This window comes from Lithobates pipiens, unplaced genomic scaffold (assembly GCF_037356315.1).
Source record: "Lithobates pipiens isolate NorthernLeopardFrog02 unplaced genomic scaffold, aLitPip1_a1.2 Scaffold_35, whole genome shotgun sequence".
Taxonomy (NCBI): domain Eukaryota; kingdom Metazoa; phylum Chordata; class Amphibia; order Anura; family Ranidae; genus Lithobates; species Lithobates pipiens.
In genome coordinates, this window is record NW_027507811.1 from 21,374,517 (window position 1) to 21,396,010 (window position 21,494).

At 42.5% G+C, this 21,494-nt stretch overlaps 1 protein-coding gene across 1 annotated transcript in view; it reads right to left on the reverse strand.

Moving 5' to 3' along the window:
- The window catches only part of LOC143955206 (uncharacterized), a 139,623-nt gene that overhangs the window by 403 nt on the left and 117,726 nt on the right, over positions 1 to 21,494 (reverse strand). Inside the window, 8 exon segments of the mRNA XM_077465292.1 lie at positions 1 to 423; positions 425 to 2,090; positions 5,750 to 5,891; positions 6,011 to 6,157; positions 6,254 to 6,351; positions 6,468 to 6,572; positions 16,070 to 18,245; positions 18,312 to 18,457. The exon segment at positions 1 to 423 is cut by the window's left edge and continues 403 nt beyond it. Coding sequence (XP_077321418.1) covers positions 228 to 423; positions 425 to 2,090; positions 5,750 to 5,891; positions 6,011 to 6,157; positions 6,254 to 6,351; positions 6,468 to 6,572; positions 16,070 to 18,245; positions 18,312 to 18,457 — 4,676 coding nt within the window. The 3' untranslated portion in view covers positions 1 to 227.

Genomic DNA, 21,494 nt, shown 5'->3' on the forward strand with positions numbered 1-21,494 from the left:
CTTTCCCGCACTCTAAACATGAATAGGGAACGCTCACCCCTGTGAATTCTCTGGTGGATGATGAAGGTTGATACCTGTTCCACACTCTGTACATTAATATGAACGCTTGCTCGTGTGAATTCTCTGGCTTTTAACAAGACGTCCTTTCAGACTACAGGGTTTCCCACACTCTGAACGTGAATGAGAATGCTCATCTGTGAGAGTGCTGTGGGGATAATTAAGCCTTCTCATGTCCTTGAAACATTCCCCGCACCCTGAACATGAACAGGAAACTCAGCTGTGTGAATTCTCTGGTGATGTAGAAGGCTTCTTTTCTCAAGGAAACTTTTCCCGCACTCTGAATATTAATAAGGACGCCCACCTGTGTGACTTTTCTGGTGATTAAGATAGTATCTTTTGTCAATGAAAGATTTCCCGCACTCAGCATGAATAAGGAGGCTCACCCTTGTGTTTTCGTTGATGTTTAACAAGGCTTGCTTTCAAAGTGAACGATTTCTCGCACACTAGACAAGAATAGGGACGCTCACCCGTGTGACATCTCTGGTGTGTAAGAAGGTTGGATTTCTGAGCAAAAACTTTCCCGCACTCTAGACATGAATGACGCTCGCCTGTGTGAACTTTTTGGTGTTTAACAAGGCTTGCTTTCTTGGCGAAACTTTTCCCGCACTCTGAACATGAGTAAGGACGCTCACCCCTGTGACTTCTCTGGTGTTTAAGGAGGACGGCCTTAGAAATGAAAGATTTCCCGCACTCTGAACAAGAAAAGGGACGCTCACCCGTGTGAATTTTCTGGTGTGTAACAAGTGTTTCTTTCTGAGTGAAACATTTCCCGCACTCTGCACATGCATAGGGACGATCGCCCTTGTGAATCCTCTGGTGCTTTTGAAGTTTACCTTTCTCCGCAAAAGATTTCGAACACACTGAACAGGAATAAGGACGCTCACCAGTGTGACTCCTTTGGTGTATAATTAGTTCTCTCTTCCGAACGAAACATTTCCCGCACTCCGGACATGAATGTGGACGCTCGCCTGTGTGACTTCTCTGGTGAATTATAAGGTGTCCCTTCAGAACAAAACATTTCCCGCACTCCGAACATGTATAAGGACGTTCTCCCGTGTGATATTTCTGGTGTATAAGTAGTTTCCCTTTTTCAGTGAAACATTTCCCGCACTCCGAACAAGAAAAAGGAAGTTCACCTGTGTGAATTACCTGATGTGCATTCAGTTCTCTTTTGTAAGTGAAACAGTTCCCGCACACTGAACATGAATAAGGACGCTCGCCTGTGTGACCTCGCTGGTGTGCAACAAGGCCTGCTTTCCGAGTGAAACATTTCCCGCACTCAGAACATGAAAAGGGACGCTCACCCGTGTGAACTCTCTGGTGATGACCAAGGTTTCTCCGATCGATGAAACCTTTCCCGCACTCTAAACATGAATAGGGACGCTCGCCCGTGTGCTTTTTCTGGTGATTAACAAGGTATCTTTTCTGAGTAAAAGCCTTCCCGCACTCTGGGCATGAGAAAGGACACTCTCCGGTGTGGATTCTCTGATGTTTAAGAAGGCTTCTTTTCATGCTAAAAGATTTCCCGCACTCTGAACAAGAAAAGGGACGCTCGCCCGTGTGACTCCTCTGGTGTATAAGCAGGTCGGATCTCTGAATGAAACCCTTTCCGCAATCTACGCATAAGTAAGGACGCTTGCCCGTGTGAATTCTTTTGTGTTTAGCAAGATGCGGTTTCTCAGCGAAACATTTCCCGCACACTGAACAGGAGAAAGCAAGCTCACGCTTTTGACTTGTCTGGTGTCCAAGTGTTCCAGTTTTTTTGGAAGATTTCCCACCCGCCGAAGATAAGGATTCCTTGGGATTAGGCGGGTTTGTTGATGTAGCTGTACCGCGAGAACCCCGATGGAGATCTGGAGGAACCGCACGTGACTTACGAGAAGGTTCCTCGGGTTTAGAGGGAGCGATCCTTCTCCTCAAAGGGGAACGTCTGTGATGTCTATTGGGATTTACTCCTGGAGAAGGTTCCTCAACGGCAATATCATCTTCTTTATGACCTGAAGATGAATTATCCAAGACATAGTGTCCACCTGAAGGAAACAAAATTTTAGGCGTTAGAAGAGTTCCTCGTGCCTTTCATCCAGAAGTCATAGATCTCCATACGGATTCCAACAGTTTCTCAGAGCTCTGGCATGGAATAGGTTGCAGTCATAACATAAAAATATAAATACAAACCACATCAAGGATATAATACATATAAAACATACAATATAACAGTGTAGGTACATTGACGACATTGTTACCAGGGATCTGGAGATGGACCTTCATCCACCTCATTTCTTGGAAACACCTCAACCTACTGAAGAACAGAGATAAAAACCTTTCATGTGAAGTTCTCCAATGATGGACCATTTTTGAGATATAGGGGGCCCTCAAGTGTTACTCCTGATTTCACAAAAGCCCCCCCCCCCTATAAAATGATGGACCTTCCTCCACCTCATTTCTTGGAAACACCTCAACCTACTGAAGAGCAGAGATATAAACTGTTCATATGAAGTTCTCCAATGATGGATCATTTTTGAGATATAGGGGGCCGTCAAGTGTTACTCCTTATATCCCAAAAGCCTCCCCCCCCCTCCCATTAAAATGATGGTCCTTCATCCACCTCATTTCTTGGAAACACCTCAACCTACTGAAGAACAGAGATATAAACCGTTCATGTGGAGTTCTCCAATGATGGTCAATTTTTGAGATATAGGGGGCCCTCAAGTGTTACTCCTGATTTCCCAAAAGCCCCCCCCCCCCCCTATAAAATGATGGACCTTCCTCCACCTCATTTCTTGGAAACACCTCAACATACTGAAGAACAGAGATATAAACCTTTCATATGAAGTTCTCCAATGATGGACAATTTTTGAGATATAGGGGGCCCTCAAGTGTGCCTCCGGATGTCCCAAAAGCCCCCCCCCCTCCCGAAAGTTCAGTGTATGTGATCTTACTGAAAACTGTCAGTGAGGGTGGACATGATATAGGAGATCCCAAGAGTCCCAGAATGTTTCATGAAAAAATTGGTTACATAGTAGGCGAGGTTGAAAAAAAAAAGACACAAATCCAACCTATGTGTGTGATTATATGTCAGTATTACATTGTATATCCCTGTATGTTGGGGTCGTTCAGGTGCTTATCTAATATTTTCTTGAAACTATCAATGCCCCCCACTGAGACCACCACCTGTGGAAGGGAATTCCACATCCTTGCCGCTCTTACAGCAAAGAACCCTCTACGTAGTTTAAGGTTAAACCTCTTTTCTTCTAATTGTAATGAGTGGCCAGGAGTCTTGCTAAACTCCCTTTTGCAAAAAAAAACCTCTCCCTATTGTGGGGTCACCAGTCCGGTATTTGTATATTGAAATCATATCCCCTCTCAAGCGTCTCTTCTCCAGAGAGAATAAGTTCAGTGCTCACAACCTTTCCTCATAACTAATATCCTCCAGACCCTTTATTAGCTTTGTTGCCCTTCTGTGTAGTCGCTCCATTTCCAGTACATCCTTCCTGAGGGCCGGTGCCCAAAACTGGACAGTATACTCCAGGTGCGGCCGGACCAGAGTCTTGTAGAGCGGGAGAATTATCATTTTATCTCTGGAGTTGATCCCCTTTTTAATGCCAATATTCTGTTTGCTTTGTTAGCAGCAGCTTGGCATTGCTGAGCCTATCATCTACTAGGACCCCCAGGTCCTTTTCCATCCTAGATCCCCCCCAGAGGTTCTCCCCTCAATCAGTAGATTGCATTCATATTTTATTTTATTCACCCAAATGCATTATTTTACATTTTTCTACATTGAACCTCATTTGCCATGTAGTTGCCCACCCCATTAATTGGTTCAGATCTTTGTGCAAAGTTTCCACATCCTGCGGAGAAGTTATTGCCCTGCTTAGCATCGTCCAAAAAATACAGAGATTGAACTGTTTACCCCATCCTCCAGGTCGTTTATGAACAAATTAAATAGGATTGGTCTGAGCACAGAACCCTGGGGGACCCCACTACCCACCCCTGACCATTCCGAGTTCTCTCCATTTATCACCACCCTCTGAACTCACCCTTGTAGCCAGTTTTCAATCCATGTACTCACCCTATGGTCCATGCCAACGGACCTTATTTTGTACAGTAAATGTTTATGGGGAACTGTTTCAAATGCTTTTGCAAAATCCAGATACACCACGTCTACAGGCCTTCCTTTATCCAGATACACCACGTCTACGGGCCTTCCTTTATCCAGATACACCACGTCTACAGGCCTTCCTTTATCCAGATACACCACATCTACGGGCCTTCCTTTATCCAGATACACCACGTCTACAGGCCTTCCTTTATCCAGATACACCACGTCTACAGGCCTTCCTTTATCCAGATACACCACGTCTACAGGCCTTCCTTTATCCAGATACACCACGTCTACAGGCCTTCCTTTATCCAGATACACCACATCTACGGGCCTTCCTTTATCCAGATACACCACGTCTACAGGCCTTCCTTTATCCAGATACACCACGTCTACGGGCCTTCCTTTATCCAGATACACCACGTCTACAGGCCTTCCTTTATCCAGATACATCACGTCTACGGGCCTTCCTTTATCCAGATACACCACGTCTACAGGCCTTCTTTTATCCAGATACACCACGTCTACAGGCCTTCCTTTATCCAGATACACCACGTCTACGGGCCTTCCTTTATCCAGATACACCACGTCTACGGGCCTTCCTTTATCTAGATACACCACATCTACGGGCCTTCCTTTATCCAGATACACCACATCTACGGGCCTTCCTTTATCCAGATACACCACGTCTACGGGCCTTCCTTTATCCAGATACACCACGTCTACGGGCCTTCCTTTATCCAGATACACCACATCTACGGGCCTTCCTTTATCCAGATACACCACGTCTACAGGCCTTCCTTTATCCAGATACACCACGTCTACAGGCCTTCTTTTATCTAGATACACCACGTCTACAGGCCTTCCTTTATCCAGATACACCACGTCTACGGGCCTTCCTTTATGTAGATACACCACGTCTACGGGCCTTCCTTTATCTAGATACACCACGTCTACAGGCCTTCCTTTATCGAGATACACCACGTCTACAGGCCTTCCTTTATCTAGATACACCACGTCTACGGGCCTTCCTTTATCTAGATGGCAACTCACCTCCTCATAGAAGGTTTAATAGATTGGTTTGGCAAGAACGATTATTCGTGATTCCATGCTGATTACCGCTAATGATACCATTCTCATTACTAAAATCTTGTATATAATCCCTTATCATCCCCTCCAAGAGTTTACATACTATTGATGTTAGGCTAACTGGTCTGTAATTCCCAGGGATGTATTTTGGGCCCTTTTTTAATCTTGGTGCTACATTAGCTTTTCTCCAATCGGCTGGTACCATTCCAGTCAGTAGACCGTCAGTAAAAATTAAGAACAATGGTCTGGCAATTACTTGACTGAGTTCCCTAAGTACCCTCGGGTGCAAGCCATCTGGTCCCGGTGATTTGTTAATGTTAAGTTTCCCAAGTCTAAATTTTAATTCTGTCCTCTCAGAGCACAAAACAGAGAAAACAGGTATTGCGTTTCAAAGGGTTGCATAAAATCTCTATTCTGAGCCCATGTAATAGTGCAAACATCTACTTCTCTTAACAAAAAAATGAAACTGTGAACCGTTTCTCCTTTAGTGTTCATACTTACTTGTGTCTATACGTAGAGAAGATTCCTCCTGTTCACTTTTTATAATTATCTTCCCCTCCTCCATAGACTGCTGATCTCCACTCACCAACACTTCTTCTTCTTCTTCTTTAATCTCAACTTTGATGACTTTCAGTTCTTCACCCTAAACCCCAAAGATAATAAAATACATTTATTAAAAAAAAGAGCACGAGATTCATTCGAATGTCATCTTATAGCTTAGAAAAAAAAAACATTGGGGTTCTATTGCTGAGTCCCATCTACCTGATCATGGTGAACAATGCTGCCATCTTTCAAAGAACACAGAGGACTACTTTCCTCATTAAACTGCTGATTTCCCAACACAAATGACTCCTCTTCTTCTTCTTCTTCTTCTTCAACTTTAATTTTGATATCCTTCAATTCTGTGTCCTAAACCCCAAAGATGACAAAATACATTTGTAAAATGGAATAAGAGATTGCTTGCCCAGAAGACTTTTTTTGATGGACATGCTCAGTCCCACCTACCTGATGATGGTGGGGGATGGTGTGATCTTCCTGTGTGGAATCCCGGGAATACAGAGGACGGGGACATCTCTCTGGTGGGTTCCCATTACTGGACCCATCTGTAGGAAACACACACACTGACTGAATACATTGTTTCTATGTGTTTATCAGATGATGGGGGATCTAGGTGGACCCTCCGTACTGCTCTCTCCTTTACAATAAAGTCTCCTCTTACCCGGTGATGTGAGGGGCGGCTGATTCTCCATCACAATATACAGTGAGGTGGAGGCACTGAGATGCGGTTTGTCCTGTGAAGACGGCTGCTGGGTGTTAATGGATCACCAGATATTTTCTTCACTACTTTATAATCCTGTGTATAGAGAGAAAGTAACAATTATCACTACAGACTTCCCAGAATCCTCCTCACCTCTCCGGCAAGGCACCTTCCACACTTGTGCGATTTGTCCTTGCGACTTGAGACTGCAAAGTCCCATTACAAGTCGTTCCCCATGATTTCCAATTAGCACAATTCGTATCTGTGCCACGTCAAGTTGCACCGACTTCAAAGTAGTCCCTGCACTGATTTGGTCCGACTTTGATACGAGTTACACAGGGATTCCCTGAAATTGCGGCAAAAATCGCACATCTTTGATGTCGTGGTAGAGGCCTAAGGTCTATCTGTGACCCAGTTCTTGAGATTTCCTCTTACTTTTTGTCCATGTGACTGCTGTCAAAAAGGACAGTTGTGAGGGGAAATCAACCCATTGGGGACAAAAAACAAATAATAATCTGAAAGAGTTTCTAACCAATCCCTTCCTAATCTAAACAAATTTAGAATAAAAGTATTACCTGATAAAAAATAAAAAATCACTGGAGAGAATACAATTTTACTGAATAGTACTGACCAATGACCATGTATGATGGAGGATATGTAGACAAGGCATTGTTCTGTGTGCACAGTGCCCGGAAATGTCTATATTGTGAGCCCCGTCCTATTAGTGTCATTGGACTGACTCTGGATGGACAGTTGGATAAATGGTTCTATATTTAGGATATATCCGGTCTATAAACCAGAGGCTCTGGATGGACAGTTGGATAAATGGCTCTATATTTAGGATATATCCGGTCTATAAACCAAAAGGCTCTGGATGGACAGTTGGATAAATGGTTCTATATTTAGGATGCATCCGGTCTATAAACCAGAGGCTCTGGATGGACAGTTGGATAAATGGTTCTATATTTAGGATGTATCCGGTCTATAAACCAGAGGCTCTGAATGGACAGTTGGATAAATGGCTCTATATTTAGGATATATCCGGTCTATAAACCAGAGGCTCTGGATGGACAGTTGGATAAATGGTTCTATATTTAGGATGTATCCGGTCTATAAACCAGAGGCTCTGGATGGACAGTTGGATAAATGGTTCTATATTTAGGATGTATCCGGTCTATAAACCAGAGGCTCTGGATGGACAGTTGGATAAACGGTTCTATATTTAGGATGTATCCGGTCTATAAACCAGAGGCTCTGGATGGACAGTTGGATAAATGGCTCTATATTTAGGATGTATCTGGTCTATAAACCAGAGGCTCTGGATGGACAGTTGGATAAATGGCTCTATATTTAGGATCTATCCGGTCTATAAACCAGAGGCTCTGGATGGACAGTTGGATAAATGGTTCTATATTTAGGATGTATCTGGTCTATAAACCAGAGGTTCTGGATGGACAGTTGGATAAATGGCTCTATATTTAGGATGTATCCGGTCTATAAACCAGAGGTTCTGGATCGACAGTTGGATAAATGGTTCTATATTTAGGATGTATCCGGTCTATAAACCAGAGGCTCTGGATGGACAGTTGGATAAATGGCTCTATATTTAGGATGTATCTGGTCTATAAACCAGAGGCTCTGGATGGACAGTTGGATAAATGGCTCTATATTTAGGATCTATCCGGTCTATAAACCAGAGGCTCTGGATGGACAGTTGGATAAATGGTTCTATATTTAGGATGTATCTGGTCTATAAACCAGAGGTTCTGGATGGACAGTTGGATAAATGGCTCTATATTTAGATGACATCACAGTGACTATGGAGGAAGAGGACGGGCATGACGGAGGGGTTACTGGGTATAAATATAAAATAATATCTTATTACCTCCTGCTGCCAGATCCAGCAATGTCTCCTCTCTATTTCCTGTTAACTGGCCTCTAACCTAGAAGTTCTTATTTATATCTGACATCACTTCCTGTGCAGAAAGCGCATCACTTCCTGTCTGCACCTCAATTACTTCCTGACTGTTGCGTTCCACTGACAAAAAGTAAGATCACCTCCTTGTGGTGAATATAAAAACTGCAGCCTACATTGTTTATCACACTTATATCATTGCATTCTTCTTTTTTTGCTGCACAGATTATGCAAGTTAAAAGTCAAATGATGAAAAGAATTTCAAAAGCATATAGTATATATCATCCGTTAACCTCTCATCACATATACACCATATTGACAGCGCTAAATATCCAAACCAAGATAATGTACATAAAAGGATGACAATTCCATAATTATCAAGGAATCAGCCACAAAAGTTTTCATGAAAGTCCCAAACACATAAGTATGAGTTTTCAACTAAAGTGTTCACACGCTGGAAAAACAGAAAAGAAAGTCCATCTCCAAGATAGAACCACCAGTGCGTAGAAACTTGACAGTCGGTGCCACCCCTTATGGTAATAAACTCACCAGAACACTGTTTACAGGCTCATCGTCAGCAATTATTATGATTACTCCACTGGTTTCTTTATGGAGAGGCTTCTTAACATACCCAGAATCAAGTGGTTGTCAACAGCGGTAATAAAGGTTCCTTGATCTCCTTACAGCAATACCTTTCCTGGTTTCTAGTACTTCATTCAAAACGGATTCACATGTGGGGAACGATAAAAGACATATTCCATAGTGCAAACCGTTTTTTTATTGTAAAATTCCCATGCGCAAGTAAAAACATACGTACACAAACTTAAAATAATCAACTCGTTCTCAATAGTGTCACTAGCAGTACGGTCGGGTATGTCTCACCGCAGTCCTGAGCGTCTCGAATAGTGCACAGTCTCAGCGTCCACGGCGGGTCCCGGGTAAGCATTCAAACCATCTGCTCTGTAGTGACATATAGCTGCTTGGTCACGCCCATACGCGTTTCGTCACTACGTCTTCGTCTGTGGGCGTGGCCAAGCAGCGCAGCTCATACGTTTAAATATACAGCGGGGAGGTGAGCCAGCTCGTAGTCACTCCTCCGTCTGGCACCCTCAACTCCCGCGTTAATACCAAATGCGGAAACATTAGGACACGCCGTGCAAGCCGTCACTATGCCAACGCGTCTAAACAACAAACAGTGACTCAGAAGGACAATCCTTCTGACGAACTCGTCATCAATGAGCCTCTGAGTCACCGAGCACCATATATACACCAGATCGGCCATCTCCTTACTATTGGAAGTGCCAATCATCATTCAGTGCAGAACTTTGGTACTCTGTGAATTATAAATGTTTGTCAAAAGAAAAGTATATACTAAAATATACAATAATGCGGCATACATTTTAAATGTCTGTAACTTACAATAAAGTCAATTCATACCACCAATACAATGAATTACAGACAACATTCACAAGATGATAATAATAATCATAATACATATCCACTTATCAAAAAGGGGAGAAAATTGTCTTATCTTGTAGATCTTAACTAGCCCTAAATTAAAATCAAGATTGGTCACAAAAAAGCCACTAAATGTATTCTTCAAAAAAATATAAAAAAATAAAATAAAAATAAAAAATAATAATAAGAATTAAAAAAAAAATACAAATAAAAATGAAAATGAAAATAAAAATAAAAAAATAAAAATAAATAAAGATGAAAATGAAAATGAAAAAAGAAAAATGAAAATGAAAAATAAATAAAAATAAAAATAAAGATAGATATAAATAAAAATAAAAATAAAAATAAATGAAATAAAAATAAGAAAATATAAATATAAATCAATAGAAAAACAGAAACAAATTTATAATAATGATAATGATAAATTAAAATACCCTTAATAGACTGAGTACTACTAATAAAATCACATGAAATACAAGATCTACTATGCCAAAATTATTCTGACCCTAAAAAATGCATAAAATTAATATTCATAAAGTCAAGATGAAATAAACATAATATGCTATACTAAGAATATTCTAAAACAAATCCCGGCCTCATCTCTAGTGCACTCAACCTAATCATCAGTAATCACTGATGAAGCAGTTAATGTCCACCTCTATATTTAAACCATGGGGACTCAAAGTATTAGTACGAAAAATCCATTCGGTTTCCCGCTTTGATATTTCCCGGACTAAATTACTCCCCCTCCAAGTTGGGAAAACTCTATCTACACCCCAAAACTTTAGGCCTGTTGGATCCCTGTTGTGTTTGAGTCTGAAATGCAGGGAGACACTATGGTCTTTATAACCAATGGAAATATTATAAATATGTTCTGCCACCCATGTACATAGTTTTCTTTTTGTTCGTCCTACATACATCAAGCCGCATGGGTACTGAAGAACATACACCACATGTGTAGTTACACACGTGATGAATTGATCTATTTTAAAGTTATGTCCATTGCCGGTGGAGGTGAATTGATCAATCCCCCTCATATGGTTATGTACCGACTTACAGGCTCTACACCTTCGGCAGGCAAAAAAAACGGCTCTATCCCAGAACATAAGTGGCCTAGAGGGCGGATCTAAAACCTTTTTAACTATTTTATCCCCAAAAGAGGAATTACGCCTATATATAAATCTAGGATTTTCGGGAATCACCTCCTTAAACGTCCTATCTAGTTTAAGGATATTCCAATACTTCTGGATGATCTCCTCTACCTCCTTATATTGACCATGTAGGGTACTAATAAAACCCCACTCATGACCACTTCCCGTTGTCCTTTCTTTAGGTTGTAAACAGTGCTCCTGGGGTATCTGTAGAACTTGGTGTAATTCCTGATCCAAAATTTCAGAAGCGTATCCTTTTTCCACAAATTTATCTCTGACCATTGATGCCTGTGTCAAGTAGTCATCATCAACGGAGAAACTGTCCCTTAGGTATACCTCGCAGCCAAAGAGGATGATGACCACTTTGAATCGGAATGTAACTATTTCTATCTGTTGGTTTGAAAAAAACTTTTGTAGACAAGTTAGTCCGTTCCCTCACTATAGTCACATCCAAAAAATGGATTGACTCCTTACTCCAATAAAATTCTAATTTGATGTTATTATTATTGTTATTCAAACCATCAGAAAACAATTTCAAAGATTCTTCAGTGCCCTGCCAAATATAGAATAAATCGTCTATATACCTCTGGTAGAAAAGTAATTCACATCTCCGGTCTGCAAAGATACGTATGTCCTCCCATTGGCTCATAAATAAATTTGCCAGACTCGGCGCAAACTTCGAACCCATCGCTACCCCTTTCTTTTGATTATAGAATTTGCCATCATACCAAAAGTAGTTGTGCGAAAGGCAGAATTCCAAACCTCTTTTGGATAAAAGGCAAGTCGTCTCTCTGGGAGAATGCCCAATTGAGAGCCAACAGGGCATCCTCGTGTTGTATAATAGTATAGAGAGACGATACATCTGCCGTTACTAAAAAGATCTCGGAATCTACAGGAAACTCCACCCCCCGTAGCAATCGAAGGAAACTTGTGGTGTCCTTCAGGTAGGCAACTACACTCATCTGTAGGAAATGGTCTAAATATTTTGTCCAATTCTGGAAGTCACTGAATTTATTCCATTTACGATAGGCCTAGCCGGGGGTTCGGTCTGATTTTTATGAATCTTAGGTAGCGTATAGATATTGGGAATTCTATTAAAACTTGGAACCAAAAATAATTGTTCTTTTTTTGTTAAAACCCGCATATAATACCCAAAATCAACCAGATTTGCCAAACCATCTCGATATGCTTAATAGGGTCCTTTTCCAGTAGTGTGTATGTTGCTTGATCAGACAACATACCTCTCAGCTGGGCATGGTAAAACTGCTTATCAAGCAAAACCACACCCCCCCCCCCCCCCTTTGTCTGCTGGTCGGACAATTATATCCTTCCTTTCTTCTAGGGCCTTAATCCCTTCTTTAATATATTTAGGACAAATATTTTTCTTTAATGGGAGGTTATCCAAGTCCCTAAGGACTGATTGTTTAAAAACCTCTACTTGATGATTAGAGGGCAATGGGGATTAAACAATGACTTGTTACGAAGACCGCTATTAATACCTATTGTTTCCATATTCCTGTTATTTTTCATCATACTGCTGTTTGAAAGCATGTATTTCTTAATATTAATCTTCCGTACATATTTTTGTATGTCAATATAGATGTCAAATTTATTCATAGGTTGGCGTGCAGAACATTTCAAACCAGCATTTAAGATGTTTCTTTCTGGGATAAGATCACTTGGGTCAAATTATAAATTCCTGTCAATCCGTCTCCCTGCGTCTTTTTTTGCTTGAGGCGTTTACCAGCTCTACAGCCTCTTTTGCGATGGATTTTATTTGTCTGATTGGGCTGTATGGCATTCCCCAATCCTGGGATTGTCTCCAACCTTGATTGTTCTGAGTGATTGGAGGATAAGAGGGTCGACCCCTCCATGGTCGTCCGCTTCTTAGTCTCCCTCTCCATTGGCCTCTCCCTCCCCTCCATAAAAAAGGAGTAATCTGTGTGTTACGGGGTGAGGATGATCCAGATAAAGGGGCAAAGCGATTATATGTGTCTAGATTATATGCTCCTTGTTGATTATATACCGGACGGGCTTCCTTATATCCTCTATCATTATTTATACCAGAAGAATTAGACTGTTTACGTCCGCGGTTTTTTTGGGGTTTCATACCTTGAAAATTCAAATTTTTTGGTACTACCCAATCACCTTAGGAATCTTACTTGGGACCCCTGATACATTTGATTGGGGTTGGGTTGCTATAACATCCACCTTGGTATCTTCTTGTGTTGGTGATCTGACTCCTTCCTGCCAGCTATACATGGTATGATTCCTACAGTCATTTAGATCTCTTCTGAATTTCTTTATTTTCTTTTTTTGTGTTTCCCTATCTACCTTTTCTAACTTTTTTTTTTGTCAAATAACTTTTTATTATTATAGGAGGAAACATTACATATCATACACTTCAATGCAGCAGTGGCAGAGCCAAAAGTGAAAAGGGAACGTACAGTAAGAGCTTATCGGCCTGCAGAGTATAGCCACTTGGAGCAGGTACAAACCAGGCCAGACAGAGCTATCCACAGGCAGTATGTTCATCAACATAAGTAAGTCAGAGATAAAGTCCAACCAATAGTAAGCTAGTTCTCAAAACTCTACTTCTAGTAAAGAGTGGCATTCCGAGGTTACAGGTATCAACTGAATGTGTGAGATACTTGTACTAATAACTAACCTATTCAAACACCCTCCCTTGGGAGAGTTTGGAAGAAAGACGGAAATAAGAGAGGAGAAAAAAGAAAAAAAAAGGGGGAAGAGGGAGCGAAGAGAGGGGGATACCAAAAAGGATGTAAAGAAAAGAAGAGAAGGAAAAGGAGAGAATAGAGGTGGGTAGTCATCCTAAGTATTCCGCTTGTCTGTCAGGGCCGATCGCCCTTGCTTTTCTAACTTTTTATGTATTTCATTATTAAAAGTGACTAATTGTGGAGTTTTTTTTATTTTAATTTTATTCTTGTTATTATTTTTTATTTTTATTTTTATTTTATTTTATTATTTTTTTATATTTTTTATATTTATATTTTTTGGAAGAATACATTTAGTGGCTTTTTTGTGACCAATCTTGATTTTAATTTAGGGCTAGTTAAGATCTACAAGATAAGACAATTTTCTCCCCTTTTTGATAAGTGGATATGTATTATGATTATTATTATCATCTTGTGAATGTTGTCTGTAATTCATTGTATTGGTGGTATGAATTGACTTTATTGTAAGTTACAGACATTTAAAATGTATGCCGCATTATTGTATATTTTAGTATATACTTTTCTTTTGACAAACATTTATAACTCACAGAGTACCAAAGTTCTGCACTGAATGATGATTGGCACTTCCAATAGTAAGGAGATGGCCGATCTGGTGTATATATGGTGCTCGGTGACTCAGCGGCTCATTGATGACGAGTTCGTCAGAAGGATTGTCCTTCTGAGTCACTGTTTGTTGTTTAGACGCGTTGGCATAGTGACGGCTTGCACGGTGTGTCCTAATGTTTCCGCATTTGGTATTAACGCGGGAGTTGAGGGGGCCGGACGGAGGAGTGACTACGAGCTGGCTCACCTCCCCGCTGTATATTTAAACGTATGAGCTGCGCTGCTTGGCCACGCCCACAGACGAAGACGTAGTGACGAAGCGCGTATGGGCGTGACCAAGCAGCTATACGTCACTACAGAGCAGATGGTTTGAATGCTTACCCGGGACCCGCCGTGGACGCTGAGACTGTGCACTATTCGAGACGCTCAGGACTGCGGTGAGACATACCCGACCGTACTGCTAGTGACACTATTGAGAACGAGTTGATTATTTTAAGTTTGTGTACGTATGTTTTTACTTGCGCATGGGAATTTTACAATAAAAAAACGGTTTGCACTATGGAATATGTCTTTTATCGTTCCCCACATGTGAATCCGTTTTGAATGAAGTACTAGAAACCAGGAAAGGTATTGCTGTAAGGAGATCAAGGAACCTTTATTACCGCTGTTGACAACCACTTGATTCTGGGTATGTTAAGAAGCCTCTCCATAAAGAAACCAGTGGAGTAATCATAATAATTGCTGACGATGAGCCTGTAAACCCTCAGTGTTCTGGTGAGTTTATTACCATAAGGGGTGGCACCGACTGTCAAGTTTCTACGCACTGGTGGTTCTATCTTGGAGATGGACTTTCTTTTCTGTTTTTCCAGCGTGTGAACACTTTAGTTGAAAACTCATACTTATGTGTTTGGGACTTTCATGAAAACTTTTGTGGCTGATTCCTTGATAATTACGGAATTGTCATCCTTTTATGTACATTATCTTGGTTTGGATATTTAGCGCTGTCAATATGGTGTATATGTGATGAGAGGTTAACGGATGATATATACTATATGCTTTTGGGATTTATGATTTATTTTATGATAGCAGCTGGAAATTATTTTTTATTTGACTTACTCTTTTGAGCGCTGGGATCAGTGGGGAATATTCTGAATATTTTAATATTTTGTATGTTTTTCAGTGATATTAGTAGATGAAAAGAATTTGTTTGTGTGGTAAAGTTCATAAACGTGCAATCGAAGAGCATTAAAACATATTCGATTTTGAGATACAGTGTTATTTTAGAATTTTTTTTTATTTTTTAAATGATATCCATGGTGCGGTGCAAAAACTGTCTCGGCTCTGGCACTGAGGATAGTTCAGAGGACCCCAGTGCGCCAGATTGTACGCAAGATTTGTGCCCACCCAGCTATATTTTGAGTCCCTCTAGGCCTAGACTGGGGTGGTGGCCAGAGGTATTGCGATCTGTGATAAGTTGATCCCGCCTGGTTTTACTTTCTCAAAGAAAGCACTCTCCTCATTCCTCCACTATCCAACAAAGTACTTGCCTTGGTTTACGAGTCACTGTCGTTGGGTGTCCTTGAGAATACAATAACAATATGATATGGACATGCTCAGAAAGCCACTGAAGGGGATTACCACTGTATCACTGATGAAGAAACCTTGAGATTACAGAACCTATCACTGCAACCATGAAGAAGAGAACCAAGATGGCAGTGGTGGGAATATTCTATGTGGTACTTGTAGACTGTAGAGGCTCCGTGTATCCATAGTATATCAGCGGACAAACATGTGGAGCTGAACCTTCTGGACTCTGTGAGACTGGACCTTCTGGACTCTGTGAGACTGGACCTTCTGGACACTGTGAGACTGGACCTTCTGGACTCTGTGAGACTGGACCTTCTGGACTCTGTGAGACTGGACCTTCTGGACTCTGTGAGACTGGACCTTCTGGACTCTGTGACACTGGACCTTCTGGACACTGTGACACTGGACCTTCTGGACTCTGTGAGACTGGACCTTCTGGACTCTGTGAGACTGGACCTTCTGGACACTGGGAAACTGCACCTTCTGGACTCTGGGAAACTGCACCTTCTGCACTCTGGGAAACTGCACCTTCTGGACACTGTGAGACTGGACCTTCTGGACTCTGTGAGACTGGACCTTCTGGACTCTGTGAGACTGGACCTTCTGGACTCTGGGAAACTGCACCTTCTGGACTCTGGGAAACTAGACCTTCTGGACTCTGGGAAACTAGACCTTCTGGACTCTGGGAAACTAGACCTTCTGGACTCTGTGAAACTAGACCTTCTGGACTCTGTGAGACTGGACCTTCTGGACTCTGTGAGACTGGACCTTCTGGACACTGTGAAACTAGACCTTCTGGACTCTGGGAAACTAGACCTTCTGGACTCTGGGAAGCTGCACCTTCTGGACTCTGGGAAGCTGCACCTTCTGGACTCTGGGAAGCTGCACCTTCTGGACTCTGGGAAGCTGCACCTTCTGGACTCTGGGAAGCTGCACCTTTTGGACTCTGGGAAGCTGCACCTTCTGGACTCTGGGAAGCTGCACCTTCTGGACTCTGGGAAACTGCACCTTCTGGACTCTGGGAAACTGCACCTTCTGGACTCTGTGAAACTGGACCTTCTGGACTCTGTGAAACTGGACCTTCTGGACTCTGTGAAACTGGACCTTCTGGACTCTGTGAAACTGGACCTTCTGGACTCTGTGAAACTGGACCTTCTGGACTCTGTGAAACTGGACCTTCTGGACTCTGTGGGACTGCACCTTCTGGACACTGGGAAACTGCACCTTCTGGACACTGGAAAACTGCACCTTCTGGACACTGGAAAACTGCACCTTCTGGACTCTGGGAAACTGCACCTTCTGGACTCTGGGAAACTGCACCTTCTGGACTCTGGTGGGAAACTGCACCTTCTGGACTCTGGTGGGAAACTGCACCTTCTGGACTCTGGTGGGAAACTGCACCTTCTGGACTCTGGTGGGAAACTGCACCTTCTGGACTCTGGTGGGAAACTGCACCTTCTGGACTCTGTGAAACTGGACCTTCTGGACTCTCTATAATTAGACCTTCTAGTCTTTCTATAACTGCACCTTCTGGACTCTGTGAAACTGCACCTTCTGGACTCTGTGAAACTGCACCTTCTGGACTCTGTGAAACTGCACCTTCTGGACTCTGTGAAACTGGACCTTCTGGACTCTCTATAACTAAACCTTCTGGACTCTGTGAAACTGGACCTTCTGGACTCTCTATAACAGGACCTCTTGGACTCTCTATAACAGGACCTCTTGGACTCTCCAAAACTGGACCTTCTGGACTCTCTAAAACTGGACCTTCTGGACTCTCCAAAACTGGACCTTCTGGACTCTCTAAAACTGGACCTTCTGGACTCTCTAAAACTGGACCTTCTGCACTCTCTAAAACTGGACCTTCTGGACTCTCTAAAACTGGACCTTCTGGACTCTCTAAAACTGGACCTTCTGGACTCTCTGAAACTGGACCTTCTGGACTCTCTGAAACTGGACCTTCTGGACTCTCTGAAACTGGACCTTCTGGACTCTCTGAAACTGGACCTTCTGGACTCTCTGAAACTGGACCTTTTGGACTCTCTGAAACTAGACCTTCTGGACTCTCTGAAACTAGACCTTCTGGACTCTCTGAAACTAGACCTTCTGGACTTTCTGAAACTAGACCTTCTGGACTCTCTGAAACTGGACCTTCTGGACTCTCTGAAACTGGACCTTCTGGACTCTCTGAAACTGGACCTTCTGGACTCTCTGAAACTAAACCTTCTGGACTCTCTGAAACTGGACCTTCTGGACTCTCTGAAACTGGACTTTCTGGACTCTCTGAAACTAGACCTTCTGGACTCTCTGAAACTAGACCTTCTGGACTCTATGAAATTGGACCTTCTGGACTCTCTCTGAAACTGGACCTTCTGGACTCTCTCTGAAACAGGACCTTCTGGACTCTCTGAAACTGGAGCTCCTGGACTCTCTCTGAAACTGGACCTTCTGGATCCTGTATAACTGGACTTTCTGGGCTGTCTATAACCAGACCTTTTGGAGTCTCTGAAACCGGACCTCCCGGACTCTCTGAAACTGGACCTTCCAGAGGTGAAGTGGCTCACCAATCATCTATCAATTATGGTAATTTGTGAAAAAAAAGGAACAGGATATTGGAAAGTGTAGAACCTTTTTATTTTACAAAAGACACAAAATAAAGGAATCCAAATTAAACATTGTATATAAATTAAAAAGAAAATCAAATTTATTAACAATTATACTTTGACTGGTCCAATGAAAATCAGCTTCTTCACTAAAGCAAAAAAGAACCATTATAAATGATTTCAACCAATAAAAAGTGTTGTCCATCAATTGGCATATCTGGCCATGTATTAGCACAATTTAATTCTACGGTGCGGTCTGTGTGTGGGACCCAGACAGCACTGTGTGTTTAGAGCAGGGGTCTCCAAAGTACCGCCCGCGCGCCACATCCTGCCAAAAGTATTGGCATTAAGAAGCCGCCACCCTGTTTGCTGAGGAAGTCTCCTCTTAAACAAAATTTGAATTAATTCAAATAAAATCTTGTATAAACAGAGGTAAATTTTTTTAATTTAGTAAGAATTATACATTGGCTGGACCATTAAAATAGCAATGATGTGCTGCAGTCAACAGCAAACTATAAAAAACTCCATTGATGAAAGATACATTCTGATTGGATTGGATGTTCCTCTATTGGTCTTAGATATTTACTGTTGTCATTGCTTCTTTGTTGAGAGTTTCCCCTTGCACTGCCATGATAGCCCAACTGCTGCCCCATGTACGGTCAAGATTGCGCAATTGTTAACTCACGTATGGTCATGATTGCCCAACCATTGCCCTATGTATAGTCATGATTGCTCAACTGTTGCCCCATGTATAGTCATGATTGCCCAATTGTTGACTCATGTATGATCATGATTGCCCAACCATTGCCCTATGTATAGTCATGATTGCTCAACTGTTGCCCCATGTATAGTCATGATTGCCCAATTGTTGACTCATGTATGATCATGATTGCCCAACTGTTGCCCTATGCATAGTCATGATTGCCCAACTGTTGCTCCATGTATAGTCATGATTGTCCAACTGTTGCCCCATATGTTGTCATGATTGCCAGTGTGTTACCCACCTCTGAAAAATGAGTTTCCGGGGATCGTCTGAAAGTAGACAGAGTAGGAGATAGTCAGAGAGAGTGGGGTAGAGAGTTCCAGAGAAAGGGAGAGGCTCTGGAGAAGTCCCGGAGGCGATCATGGGATGAGGTGACATGAAAACTAGAGAGCAGGATCTCTTGAGAGGACCAAAGGAAGCGGTTTGGTTGATATTTTGAGACTAGGCTAGGAATGTAGGTGGGGGCTGGGTTGTGGATGGCTTTGTGAGTTATTGTTAGTATGCTGAATTTAATTTGTTGGGTGAGCCAAAGCCAGTAAAGGGTTAAGCAGAGAGGGGTAGCAGATGTGGCTGAGCCTGGTAGCAGTATTCATGATGGACTGAAAGGGGGATAGCCTATTTAAAGGTAAGCCAATGTTGTCCCATGTATGGTCATGATTGCCCAACTGTTGTCCCATGTATGTCATGATTGCCAGTGTGTTACCCACCTTTGTGGGTTCAGTGCTGTTGCGTTATCTATATTACTTTATTTTGATGCATGCACACCTAAAACTTTTAAACCACACCCTGAAAAATCTTGAATTGCAGAATGCAATACTTGGGCCCTTGCACTGCTATGATTGCCCAATTGTCGTCCAATGTATGGCCATGATTGCCCAACTGTTGCCCCATGTATGGTCAGGATTGCCCAACTGTTGCCCCATGTATGGTTACGATTGTCCAACTGTTGCCCCATGTATGGTCACGATTGCCCAACTGTGACCCCATGTATGGTCACGATTGCCCAACTATGGCCCCATGTATGGCCACAATTGCCCAACTGTTGCCCCATGTATGGTCACGATTGCCCAACTGTAGCCCCATGTATGGTCACGATTGCCCAACTATGGCCCCATGTATGGTCACGATTGCCCAACTGTTGCCCCACGTATGGTCACAATTGCCCAACTTTTGCCCCACGTATGGTCACAATTGCCCAACTGTTGCCCCACGTATGGTCCCAATTGCCCAACTGTTGCCCCATGTATGGTCACGATTGTCCAACTGTGGCCCCATGTATGGTCATGATTGCCCAACTTTCCCCCATGTATGGTCACAATTGCCCAACTATTGCCCCATGAATGGTCACGATTGCCCAACTGTTGCCCCATGAATGGTCACAATTGCCCAACTGTTTCCCCATGAATGGTCATGATTGCCCAACTGTTGCCCCATTAATGGTAATGATTGCCAAACTGTTGCCCCATGAATGGTCATAATTGCTCAACTGTTGCCCCATGAATGGTCATGATTGCCTAACTGTTGCCCCATGAATGGTGATGATTTCCCAACTGTTGCCCCATGAATGGTCATGATTGCCAAACTGTTACCCCATGTATGGTCATAATTGCTAAATTTTTTGCCACATGTATTGTCATGACTGCCAGTGTGTTACCCACCTTTGTGGGTTCAGTGCTCTTGTATTATCTATGTAACTAGGGGTCTATATTACTATAATTTGATGCATGCACACCCAAAACGAATTAAACCCCATTCTGAAAAATCTTGACTTGCATAACACAATACATGGGCCCTTGCACTGGCATATATGCCAAACTGTTGCCCCATGTATGGTCAGAATTGCCCAGCTGTTGCCCCAATGTATGGTCAGGATTGCCCAACTGTTGCCCCAATGTATGGTCACAATTGTCCATCTGTTGCCCCATATATGGTCATGATTGCCCATCTGTTGCCCCATGTATGGTCATGATTGCCCATCTGTTGCCCCATGTATGGTCATGATTGCCCAGCTGTTGCCCCATATATGGTCATGATTGCCCATCTGTTGCCCCATGTATGGTCATGATTGCCCATCTGTTGCCCCATGTATGGTCATGATTGCCCAACTGTTGCCACATATATGATCATGATTGCCGGTGTGTTACCCACCTTTTTGGGGTCAGTGCTGTTGCGTTATCTATGTGAGTAGGGGTCTACATTACTATAATCTGAT